Consider the following 13,705-nt stretch of genomic DNA (forward strand, 5'->3'; position numbering starts at 1 on the left):
TACCGATAATAGCTCTGTTTCCAAAACCTAGACTGAGCTGCCAATCTTGCATTTTAAGGCATCTTATGTACGCTTCTAAATTCTAATTCTAAAGGAGAATTGTATTTATTATTTTTGGAAAAGGCAATCCCAGAATCCATTATTGAGAAAAACATTTAATTCAATAATGAACATAATGAAAAATTGACAATTTTACCCTAAAATCTAACACCAAACACTAAAGGAACCGATCAAGTAGTGTATATTGTCTGTTTCTCATTCGACTGCACAATGACAAAAAAAATATGACAAAAATATGTGTTTTAATATCTGTTATAATTGTTGATTATGTCCCCTAACGGTATCCCCAATATTTCATTAGGGCTGCACATTATTGGAAAAAAACTGACATTGCATTATTTATTTTTTCAGAGATATATATTGCGATCTGTAGAAATACAGGAAAGTTCACCAGATGATTTGAATAGCTATGTTTGGAAATAATAAATCATTCCAGGAGTGCAAAATAAAAAATAATTTAAAAACCTATTTTTTAGTGCATAAGACTGCGAACCATCCTTCTAGGGCTGAACAATTTGGGATTCTTTTCTCTTTAAAAAAATCAATATGGGTGTTTACACTTGGGTTTACGCTTTACAAGAAATGAAAGCTTTAGCGTAAGTTCTGCCGGGAAGACTCAATCGCTACGTCACGTATTACCTTCTCATCTATCCGATCGGGTTCTAATTCTTTTATTATAAAAGATCGGTACTTCCACGTGTCTGAGTTCGCAGATGCTGACGCCTACATTCACCTCCATCCTCCCCACCACCACCATGGTCCCTTCCCATACCTCCCAGGGGGTCGGCTACGCCCCTGCCTTTGTCTTCAGTCAGGAAATGCAGTTTTCGTACCCTCAGATTGCGAGCTACGGACGAGGCCTACGCCAAAGAACTTTATATCACAATACTTGCTTGCTGGGCTTTTATGCTTGTTACGTTATTTTGCTTCCCGAGACTTTCTGGTAGAACGAACACAAACCTCTTTCAGTAACTATAAATTGAATTGTTTAAAAAAATATCTCCACTTGAGTTTGAAAAGGGCACATTCCAACTGTTTTTGATCAATTAAAATAATATTACTATATAAAATAATGATTATTGTGATTTTTAATGCGATTATTATTAAATAATATATTAAACAAAATAATAAATATATATATTATAATATTGTAACTATTGTACTGTAAGCTAAGACTCTTACAATATTAGTATTACAATACTAAGTTACTAAGTAATTAAGTCTTCATTTTTAACCATCAAGCTTTTCTTTTGACGGGTTGCTGGCAAATTGAGCTGTGCCACTCTGGAGCCGTTACAGCATAACAATAAGCTATGTCACAATATTTTGATAAACCCTGCAGCCCTAATTTTGATTAAATTTACCTCCTAAATACTGCATGACAAATTATTTACTGTTTGTAGCTACAAATAAATAAAAAAATAAGAGAAGTATTAATCCTGTATTACTTGATTGCAGCGAAAAGGCAACAAATCTGTCAATACTGCACAATAAATCTCTCTATGAATCTATTTGTACTTTACGTCTTGTTGTTTATCATAGGAGCATTCTGATTTTCTCGCAAATTCAAAATTCTGCTATTTTTCTTTAGTTTTAAATGTCAGGTGATATATGATGTATGTTTAACAGGAGTAGACCTCAATGTAATGATGTAATCATTCATTTTCAAAGTTATTCCTGACAGCTGCATGTAATAGTAGCTAATCTTGATTATGTATTATTAACTGTGCAGCCATAATGCGAGTCTTATAAGCAAGTTGCTAAGTGTTTAAAATAATTTATGTGCAGGGTTTGAATTGGGATTTTAGAGGTTGGAGAGCACAAAGATCTTGAAGTTATACTGGAAGTAGATAAAACTAAAAACATATGTATATATGTACAGTAGCTATAATAAAGATTACTCAATGATACTTCTCAATTATTTAAACAAAAACTCTATTTGTACATTCGCTAAATGGAACGGTTCAAACATTATAACATACTGTAACTGTAGTGTACACATACATACAAAATGTAACAGAGAAACAAAGAAAATGAGTTTCTCTTTTGATGGTGGAACATCATACGGATTGATCCAAATAATAATAAAAATATATTTGGGATGCTGCCTTGAAAGAAGCGCTCTATGCAGACTTTATAGGTTTGGGAACAGAGCTAAAGTGTCTAGCGAGTTTTAGATTTGTATGACATTACCTGACATACTGCTGTATATTAGACCTTAAACTTCATTCTCTTGTCATCCACAGACTCGCTGATATCTGACAGACAAACAGAATTAAGTCAAAAGAAGAACGACAAATAAGAAGAAAAACAGAGCAGTAATGAATGCAGTAAACATTTTGCCAGTGGTCTAACACCTCTTTTCTGTGGCTCAAAAAGAAAGTTCCTTTTGCCCACCTTGTTTTTCGTGATATCGGAGTCGTTCCAGAATGGTTTGGAGCAGCAGAGGCTGAGAAAGACAAACAAAATGAGAGAGTCAAACATACATAATGCAAGGAAACGGTCTTCATCAGAGGAGGGTAAATAACAATATTTATTAAATAGACATGCAGATATGCAGTTTATAAATACAGCTATAAATGCTTTATTCTTCATTTGTTTAATAATTGTATTTTCATACTTTATTAATGATACATTTTTCATTTCTAAATTAAGTATTACATTATTTACAAAGCATGTTATTTAGGAGTTGTCAGTGGTTCATAAGATAATTTAGAAAGTGTATGAAAATGAGTAATAAACTCTTTAAATGTTTATTACATTTAGGCCCGGTTTCACAGACAGGGTTTAGATTAAGCCAGGATTAGGCCTTAGATCAATTAGGAGATTTAAGTAGCTTTTATAAACATGCTGTAGAGAAATACATTACTGGTGTGCATCTTGAGGCAAAAAGAATGGAACTGACATATTTTAAGATATGTTAGTGGAAGTTGCTTTCAGATAAAACAGCTCAAACCTGCATTTTAGTCTGGGACTAGCTTAAGCGTTGTCTGTGAAACCAGGGGATTATTTAGACATACAGTAATAGTTACTCAGTGTGTTAATAACTGCTTCATTAACACGTTTGTAATTCGTGATTAATGCAGGTAGTTATAAAACATTTAGTAGTTGTCAGTTAACTTTTTGTGAGCTAATCTAAAGTGAGGACTATTTATGCCTCGTAAAGCTTTTTACAAAGGAGAATTAAAGGCTCAGTTATCTTCTAAACAGAAAAAGGAAACAAACACAACACAAAGTGATATAGAACATACATATACATATTTATTTCAAGATGCAAAAAATTCAACTGTACAACTGTACACTTGACATAAAATGAAAAATAAAACCTCTGCAATGTCATACAAAATAACAATTCCTGTACACCACCAGAAAACGTCTCGGGTTACGACTGTAACCCTTGTTCCCTGAGGAGGGAACGAGACACTGCGTCGTTGAAAACGACTCTTTGGGGACGCTCCCTAAGCGTACGCCTCTGAAGTATGAATGAAACTAATCCAATCCTGATTGGTGTTGCGTCGTGACGTAACATGTGACGGCATAACCGGATGCATAAAAGTGTCGCCGGCGCACACACACATTAGCCTCGCGATGAAGCAAGCCGCTCCCAGGCGTTAAGGGGCGTGGCAAGACGACGCAGTGTCTCGTTCCCTCCTCAGGGAACAAGGGTTACAGTCGTAACCCGAGACGTTCCCTTTCGTAGGGAACTCGCACTGCGTCGTTGAAAACGACTCTTTGGGGAACGAATACCCACTAGGCCACGCACCGAAAAAGCCTGTCCTAGAGTGAAGTTGATCTCAGGCACTTAAGCTAGGACGAGAGCACTCGTGCGCCAGACGCACTAAGGAGGTGAAGACAATAAAACCTGATGAACGTGTGCAGGGTAGCCCAACCGGCTGCCTCACAGATCTCCTGGAGGGGCACTCCCGAACGGAGGGCCCTAGAGGACGCCATGCCTCTGTTAAAATGAGCCCTTACGGCCAAAGGTGAAGGCAAATTGCGCACCTTGTAGGCCTACTTATGGTTTGTTTGGATGCCGGGAGCCCCTTATTAGGTGACCCAAAACACACTAACAGTAGGTCCGACCTCCTCGAAGAAGAGGACCCCTCAAGGTAAATACTCGGAACCCTGACTGGCAGAGCAAAGGAACCTCTCTTCTTCTGCCGACACATGAGGTGGAGGATGAAATGCTCGCAGGACCATGGACCTAGCCATGTTAGAATGCACTTAAGGCACATAGCCGGGTCTCGGGTGCAGGATGGCCTTAACTCTGCCGGGGGCAAAACCCCAAGCAAGCTGGCGTTAGTGCCAGGGCTTGGAGATCTCCCACTCTCTTAATAATTTTAAGAAACAGCTAAGAGAAAGGCTATCTTGAACGTGAGGTCCTAGGCGAAGCCGACTGGAGGGATTCGAAGGGAGCCAGGGATAGCCCTTCGAGGACCACCACCAGGTCCCAGGAAGGACCTGACCTCCATGTACCATGGAGAAATAGTATGACCCGTTGGTGCCTCCCCAAAGGCCCATCACTCAGTGGTGCATGGACCGCCGAACTGGCAGCCACGTACACCTTAAGTGTGGATGGGGAGAGACCCGCAGAGAAACGATCTTGAAGAAACTCCAGAACTGAAGCCACTGGGCAGTTAACTGGATCTAACTCATGTTTTCTACTCCAAGTGGAAAAACCTACCACTTGAGGCCATATAATCTCATAGTAGACGGAGCCCTAGAGCTAAGTATGGTTTTGACCATCCCAGCTGATAGACCGGCATCTAGGTACTGGACCCCCTCAGGGGCCAGACCCACAATTTCCACAGCTCCGGGCGAGGGTGGAATAGTGTGCCCTCCGCCTGAGACAACAGATCCCTCCTCAGAGGAATCTGCCACGGCGGAGCTATCAGAAGTGAAAATATGTCTGAAAACCATACTTGGGCCGGCCACAACGGGGCTATCAGAAGAAGACTGATGCCCTCCTGACGGACCCTCTCCAGGACTCCCGGGAGCAGAGCGATCGGGGGAAAAGCATACAGGCGAAGCCTCAGCCAAGCCTGTACCATGGCATCCAACCCCAGTGGGGCTGGATGAGTGAGGGAGAACCAAAGTGGACAGTGGGACGTCTCTCGAGACGCAAACAGATCCACTTCCATTGGTCCAACCTCTGCCATATCAACTTCACCACCTCTGGGTGAAGTCTCCATTCCCCGGGCCTCAGCCCCTGCCTCGACAGGATGTCTGCTCCCTGATTCTGAACCCTCGGGACATATATTGCTCTAATAGATAATAATTTCCCCTGGGACCATAGATTAATCTGATGCGCCAGTCTGGATAGAGGGCGCGATCTGAGTCCCCCTTGTCGGTTCAGATAAATTGATGTCTGGGAGGAAGCTCCTCGGAGCCCTGAACACAGCCAACATCTCTAGGCAAAATATATGCCAAACATGTTGATGGTTCTGCCACAGACCCCTGGCAAAGCGGCCATCCATGACCGCGCCCACGCCAGTGAAGGAGGCGCCTGTCGAAACGGTTTTCCGGCGACATGACGCTGCTAACACTGGCCCTTGGGACAGGAACCAAGGTTTCTTCCATATTAATTAGGGAAACGAAGGCATCGGCGCGTAACCCTGATTGTTCGGAACAGATTCCCCCTTGGGGAAATCCCCTTGGCTATCAGCCACCACTGAAGGAGCCTCATGTGTAGAAGGTCCAAAAGCTATTATGTTGGACACAGCTGCCATGAGGCCCAGCAGTCTTAGAAATTGCTTTACAGTGATGGCCTGGCCTAGCTTTATCCCGGATGCCATGGCCCAGATGGACTCGATACACGCGGAAGACATATGTGCCCACATTGTATCTGAGTTCCATACCACGCCCAGAAACGTAGTTTTCTGAGCCGGTACCAACACGCTTTTCTTCGTGTTGAGTCTCACCCCCAAGCTCGGGAATACGGCCAAGGACGACATCTCGATGCCGAACTGCCATTGCTCGAGACTGAGCCAGAATGGGCCAGTCGTCGATTCAATTAAGTGTGAGGATGTCCTGAAGCCTCAGTAGGACCAGAGCTGCATCCATACACTTGGAGCTTTTGTGAGGGGAGAGTGCTAGGCCAAACGGAAGAACCCGAATTTGGTACGCTTCGCCCCCGAAAGCGAACCTCAGGAACCTCCTGTATATTGGAAGGATGGAGCACGGAAGTATGCGTCTTTTAGACCTATCGTGATAAACCAGTCCTCGGACCTGATTTGATTCACGATGAGCATCTTGAACCTGAAGCTCCTCAGAGAACGATTTAAGTGACTCAGATCTAAAATCGGCAGGAACCCTCCATCCTTCTTTGGAACTATAAAGTACCGGCTGAGAAATCCGGACTCCCTGTCTGGAGGAGGAACCCATCATATGGCCTCTCTGACCAGTAAAGAGTATACTTTTTGTTCCATCACCCAATCCTGCTTATACGCAGGACCCATGCAGATATGTTGGGTAAGCGTTTGACACGCTTCAACAAAATCTATTATGGGAACCAGCCCCTTGAGGCTGGTTTCGGGTATTCTTAGTTATTTATTAAGCGCTTCCTGTCTAACATGTGGCCAGTTAATTTTCATCTGGCCACAGCACGGATCACAACACGCTATTAAGCCTCGATGTTGAAGATTTTTTATTTTAACATCGGGTGCTTGTCATGGGCAGAAGAAGCCGCATCGCGGGCTTAGAACCATTCGAATGAGAAAGTGCCGCAGCAGTCTCACTCTCATCAGCAAAATTCATATTTTATTATTTATTTTATTTACGAACCCCACGATCTGAGTCGCGGACCTGAACAACGGAGAACGTGAGCTGGCGAGTCTAATTCACGTTCATCCGCCTCGATGCTGAACACACCCACTCCCTCAGAAGCAGATAGTTCAAACATCAGGTTCTCATCACGGGCAGAAGAAGCCGCAGCGCGGGCTTCTGCACCATGAACGGGAGTCCCAGAACCTTTAAATAGGGAATGAGAAAGTGCCGCAGCAGTCTCTTCTCATTTGCAAGATCCCCGTGAACCCCGCGATCTGAGTCGACGCGCCGCCTCAACGGACGCGGGACCCGAACCGCGGGGAACGCGAGCTGGTGAATTTAACTCACGCTCCTCCGGCCGCCTCGATGCTGAACACATCCACTCCCTCGGAAGCAGATAGTTCAAACATCGAGGTCTCGTCACGGGCAGAAGAAGCCGCAGCGCGGGCTTCTGCACCATGAACGAGAGCCTTAGAACCTTCAGATGAAGAATGAGAAAGTGCCGCAGCAGTCTCATCCTCATCTGCAAGATCCCTTTGCGAACCCCGCGATCTGAGTCACCGCGCCGCCTCAACGGACGCGGGACCTGAACCACGGGGAACGCGAGCGCAGTACTGATAGGGAGTGTTTCACAGAGATCACAGACAGCCCCCTCGAGAGCTGCCCGTGCGTGTGTTACACTCCAAAACAATTCACACACAACTGATGCGTGTCCCCACTCGTAATATATTTTGGGCAGGGGTGCACACATCTAATGAATTGCTCACTCGCCATAATACAGTGACTGGATCAGACAGACAACACCAAATAAGACAGACAAAAACAGAGAGCGCTTGCTGAAGAGCGAAAGCTAATGTGTGTGTGCGCCGGCGACACTTTTATGCATCCGGTTATGCCGTCACATGTTACGTCACGACGCAACACCAATCAGGATTGGATTAGTTTCATTCATACTTCAGAGGCGTACGCTTAGGGAGCGTCCCCAAAGAGTCGTTTTCAACGACGCAGTGCGAGTTCCCTACGAAAGGGAACATATTGTGCAGCAAAATGAAACTAAGCCTCTGCAATCTGATATACAAATACATTGTTGTAGTGTAAATATTGCTGAATAAAAATATTTTAGTTTGATTTAGTTAGATTTATTAAAAGATAAAATTTCCCTAAATTCTAGGTCAGTTCACTTTTTTTTTAAGGGCAGCAGCTTACTGGAAGCCTTAAAGGCTTTATAAATAGCTAGAAAAGTTTTCACACTAAATCTAACTAAATCAAACTAAAGTTGTACAAAGAACCGGAACTTGTCCACGATCTGCACTGCTGTTCTCTACTGTTTGAAAGTTAGTACTGAGGTAGTTTTGACACTGTATAATATTTTATTATATTGTTGTTGTTTTATACAATTTATTTGTTGTATTTTGGCACTCATGTAATCCAGTGTTGACAGTGGCAGTAGGAATATGTATTAATAAATAATTTATTAACACACTGAGTAGGCCTAACTATTACTACATGTCTAAATAATAAGATGTACATTTAAATATTTTATTAATCATTTACTTAGACTTTCTAAATTATCTTATGAACCACTGACTACTCCTAAATAACTGGTTTGAAATAATGTAATACTTAATTAAGAAATTATTAATTTATCATTAATAAAGTATGAAAATACAATTATTAAACATTATACATATTCTTTTAAAGGTACAATATTTAAGAATTTTGTATCAAAATATCCAAAAACAGTGATATATTTCTTTCAATTGTGTACTTAAATTATCCTAAATGTTTTCAAGAATTTGTAAATTCAGAGAAATTCACAATTTTAAATTGTCGCCTGTCAATTACGTAATATCCGCATTATCCCTGGTTTCCGCTTGTACTGCCATAGTAACCATGGCATTGTTCGACAATTGGACAACTGTGTAAAGTCTAGCGGCATGCTGTTGTTGTTTCAAACATTATGGACCATGGCAAGCAGACTTTGGGACAAAAGGAGAAATAAAACGAGGATCAATATCGGCATGGCGTTTTCGAGATGCCGAGAGCTTTGCGACAAACTTCAACATGACAGAGCTTCACGACTTGACGAGACGCCACTGTTGCAAGTACTTTATTAGACAGGTGAGCAAATGTACATAAGACGAAACAATGTTATATAGCTCAACATGATGAAATGTTAGCATATGATCAGTATGTTATTCTAATGTTGATCTAGCTTACTGCTGGTCTCATACAGCCAACAAACTAATACATCGAACATTATAACTTTCACCTCCATAAAATGCAGTTTATTGTGATAGTGTAGACCAAGTGAAACAGCGCTGCGTTACCTCACAAGTTAAATTCGTCAAATACACTGACCAGTTTGAGTAGTAATTCAGCACTTGCAGGTAGTTCGGTAGAATGAAATGTCCTCATTCAGGACTTGCGTGTGGCGCTGATATCTGTCTCTGTCGTGTTAAAAAACATGAATGTATTCACTCATCCATAAACATTTTTTCCCCTTAACCCTTGTATGGTGTTCTGGTCTGTAGGACCCGTTTTCATTTTAAGAAAAATTATACGATACATTTTTTTTTTCAAACTCAGACTCATTGGCCTTGGCTCATTTTCTGTGATGAATATATATCAAAACACATTTTCAATGACCACACATTGGGATATTGTGTGCTATTTTCTTTTAGATTTGTCAACTTTGTTGCATTATTTTTGAGTTATCACTGTAAAGCTGCTTTGAAACAATCTGTATTATAAAAAGTGCTATATAAATAAAGGTAAGGTGACTTGACTTGACTTGAAACCAACTGCGTTTTTGAGACTGTCTTTGGTTCACTACAGTTTTAAGAAGAAAATACTCAGCAATGGTGTTGACTTGTGAATTTGCATATGATTTGTCTTAAAGCATATTCAAAACACCACATAGACATATAAACAGTATTAAAAGCTTTTCACCATAGGGGGACTTTAAATGCCCAAAGTGTGCTCATTTGGATAAAAACTTATGGATTATTGTATGGTCACATCAAATATCTTTAGAGAGCAGTATTTTTTTATTATTTGTACACAAAATAGGACAATGTGAGCATTATAGAGCGCTAACTCTTACATGTATTTATGTTTCATTCATACTCGACGCCAGAGGGTGCCCTCGTTCAAAAAGTCCATAAGTAAGTCTCCTGAGCATAGATTTGTATACGCAGATGCCACATTCAACTGCTCCAAAAATGTTGGCACACCCACCCCTTGGAACGGCCAGTGTGTTGTCGTCACTCGTGATAATCAATCATGTCACAACAAGTTCTGGTTGTGAAACTGCCAAGATTTAAATTCCCGAATAAATGAGATAACCTTTTTACATGTGAGAATGTGTTGGTTTGTATTTGATATATATTAACTCAATAACACAGGATTTTACTATTGTACTTTTTAATTTTTCTATGGTAACTTTTTAATATCGTGTTACCTGACGCCTTCCTCTCTTGATGTATTGTGTTAGTTTACCTTTGCTTTGGAGAGCGCTCTGAAGGGATGGTGGGATCTTATACTTTCCAAGCTGACTTGCTATTGCTAGCTTCTTCGAAAATTGCCTACCCTACCTTTAATTTGGTCACTGGAAACACTCAACCTCATTTCTGAAGGAGAATAATAAGGGATACAGAAGTTGAAGGAGCTGTTGTATGTGTGCTTTAGTGTTATATGCGTTTTTTAAAACTTCTCCTTCCTATAATAGTGTGGCGAGCAGGACGAGGTCGAGGGCCGTGGGAGGACGGCGCGAGGCAGGTGGCATGATTGATAATGAGCGACACCTGCGCGAAGACCTATCTCGACACCTTTCTCTCACGGAGGAGCGGAAGCATCAGGAGGAGCGACAACAGTGGAGATCGAGAGGAACAGGCCCGATTTTATGTTGTGTTTTGTTTTATGATGTGTGGCGGCAGTCGACCGTGACCGACTGCAGTCTTTCCTTTTGTTTTTGTATTTGTGTATTTATTGTTATTAAAATTGTTGAATGTTCGTCGGTTCCTGCCTCCTTCTTCCCATAACATCTGAACTTCACAAATAGAAATTGTGTTCCCATTTATTGCAGAGCAGAAATCAGTTAAATTCTTGCATGTCATTATAGAAGCAGTTACCAGGAAATTACATTATTTAAAGCAGCATATCGCCACACTTCCTTCACGTTGTGTTTCCTCGTACCTCTGTACATCTACAACCACACACATGAATGTCTCACAGAATGAGCAGCATAATTGTCACACAGCACTGACATTTTCCTAAATGTTCCACCTGTATTTTAGAGATGCAATGTGGGAACACACCTTCATCAATCGATAGCTTAGTTCAGTTAGGACATGATGCGGGTGGAGAGGCGTAGTGCAAATCAATGTATGACTAGTATTTGAAATGTAGATCTGGTGAGAACTACATATAAAACTATTAACTTACAATTACACAAATTGAAATATGGTATACATTATTATTACTCAGTCTGCAATATTTCAGCACAAATCCAACGTAATCAGCTGCAACAAAATCACAGCACTGCTTCAAATTTTCTGCAGCAATCTGCCTTCTTTTAATTTGCTTTATTAAAGAATGGAGTGGATTCACAAACAGTAGCACTCTTTGCTTGATGCAGTTAACGTTGTGCTTTTAGCACCAGAAAAAGTTGGCGGTAAACTGAATTTTATTTATACCATCTTAGATCTTCCAGGAGGGCTTCACAATAATGGTTGAACTGATAATAATAAATATTTTGCTAAAAATCACGCTTAATCATAATTTTGTCATAAAAGTCAAGTAAACCCTTTTAATTTAATCAAGAATAATTGCACTTTCACGTAAGCACAAATATAAAGAGAACGTAAACATGGTTTATTTACCTTGTCTAGTTTCCTGATTTGTTATATTTAGCTAATCATTTAAATAAATGCTCTCTCTTCATTATGAAAACAGGTAAAACAAGAAGCTTCTCTCAAAAGCTAAATCAGTGAAATTCCCAATATTAATTCTAACAATTCCAAATTATTTTAATGTTTTTTTTAAAGAAAAATTATTAAAACAACAACGACTTTGTATTGTGACACAGAGATTCCGCAAGTACATCTATTCCACAACAACAAATCAGTCAAGATCCATATTTATATTACAGGTAATCACAGGTTTGCCAGCAGATTTAGTCTTTTTTTTTTAGGATAAATAACAAACGGGAAATTATTGTTGATGATCATGCTTAATTGATCAAAAAAAGCAATAATCACAATTTATTGTGCAGATATCTTCCCGTGATCATGACAGCAGTAATACATTCTAGGCAAAGTATGCCATCGTGGTGATCTGCTGTATGCTGCAAAAAAACACTGTCTGAAATTGCCCACGAGCTGGGGAGTTGTATAATGCAAACTGCAAACTGCAAACAGTAGTACTAATTTGTTTAATCAATTCACATTTACTTGATTTGCATAATTCTTTTGGTGGATTGACTGCTTAGACAATGCAGACAGCAAATGCAAAATAAATGATGATGATATCAGCGACACAATTTATCCCCATGTTGGATGTGTGCAATCTGCTTTGCATTCAGCAAGGTTCCTCCAACTTTATATTTGAAACACCTACTGACACACACCATCTTAAAGGTTATTATTTGTGTGTGTATCGAGGTCAGTCTCTTGTGCAGTGTTTTATTCAACCCCTTATTTAACACAATGTGAAAAGATATCAATTAAAAATATTCATCAGCTCTATGCACGTTTATGTGTGTCCAGACGTGTCTGACACAGGTATTTAGGACAGCAGTTTTCATTGATAAAATAATTACAGACAAAACACACCCAGCCATACATCTATTTATTTCCCTGACTTTTCTCAAAGACATAACACGACAACTTTACATGACAATCCTTCCCCCAGAACAATCCACAATCTCCCATGCCCCAGCCACAAACTAATACAGGAGAATGTATTATATTAGGATTGTTGAATTTTTTATTCTGTCTGATTGATTAATACTTTTTAAAATATTTTGTCCAAACATTTTATATATACACTAGCTGTGATTCCATCAACAAGTTGCAAATTTAAATTATGTGCAAAATTGGAATATCGCATAAAAATATTGCAGCATTTTCATGCCATGTGTTCAAGAGAGATAGTCTTCTCATCTGATACAAAATGTGTCTGTCTCAATTGAGCGCACATGGGTTTTTTTTTAATGTACATTTTTATTGATGTGCTTCTTGCCGCATTCCATTTAACAGGTTTTTTTTTTATATATCCCAAAATGCACATAAAAATAGGTGGATGGAAACATAGCTTCTGTTATGAAGCATTTCTAGGTTAAATGACCACATGACAGTTTCATATAATTTGCCCACCTTTCATATAATTTTATTTCCGAATTATGTTAAAATGTTTTGGATTACTAATGACCGTATGTGCTGTTCCTAAGCAAGATATTGTACTTAATCTGAAGAGAAGGAAGGTGAAGGTAAGAAAGAAGGTCAACACTCCAACACAACCTGAACAATGTTTTGAAATAAACATATGCTAAGATGTGGTATATAGATACCCATACTGTATATCAGCCATTCTGCATCAGTTGATAACTATGTGACTATATAAGTTCCAAAATCTTCTGACATCCTCTAATTTTCATGTATTTCAAATAAATACACATAACAGTTTCGTAGATTTTAAAAGATTGCCTTTTATACATTATAATTGATCCCATCAAAGAATATTTACAAATATCCAAAAGTATGGCACAACTATCGTGATCCGGTCCGGAAGGACATCCTGGGATTTTTAGTCAGGATCTCGGTTTAACGTCTCATCCGATGGACAGTGCATAGTGTCCCCATCACTATACTTGGGCATT

At 39.9% G+C, this 13,705-nt stretch overlaps 1 protein-coding gene across 13 annotated transcripts in view; it reads right to left on the minus strand.

The window, feature by feature from the left end:
- thrb (thyroid hormone receptor beta) overlaps window positions 1-13,705 on the minus strand; it is a 182,960-nt gene that overhangs the window by 56,819 nt on the left and 112,436 nt on the right. For all 13 annotated transcript variants that reach the window (XM_079591038.1, XM_079591051.1, XM_079591046.1 and 10 more), the window contains 2 exons: window positions 2,458-2,509; window positions 2,254-2,318 (listed from right to left, as the gene is read on the minus strand). In XM_079591038.1, coding sequence (XP_079447164.1) covers window positions 2,254-2,260 — 7 coding nt within the window. In that variant the 5' untranslated portion in view covers window positions 2,261-2,318; window positions 2,458-2,509. The remainder of the gene's footprint in view (window positions 1-2,253; window positions 2,319-2,457; window positions 2,510-13,705) is intronic.

The sequence above is a fragment of the Phoxinus phoxinus genome (assembly GCF_949152265.1).
Source record: "Phoxinus phoxinus genome assembly, chromosome: 19".
Taxonomy (NCBI): Eukaryota; Metazoa; Chordata; class Actinopteri; order Cypriniformes; family Leuciscidae; genus Phoxinus; species Phoxinus phoxinus.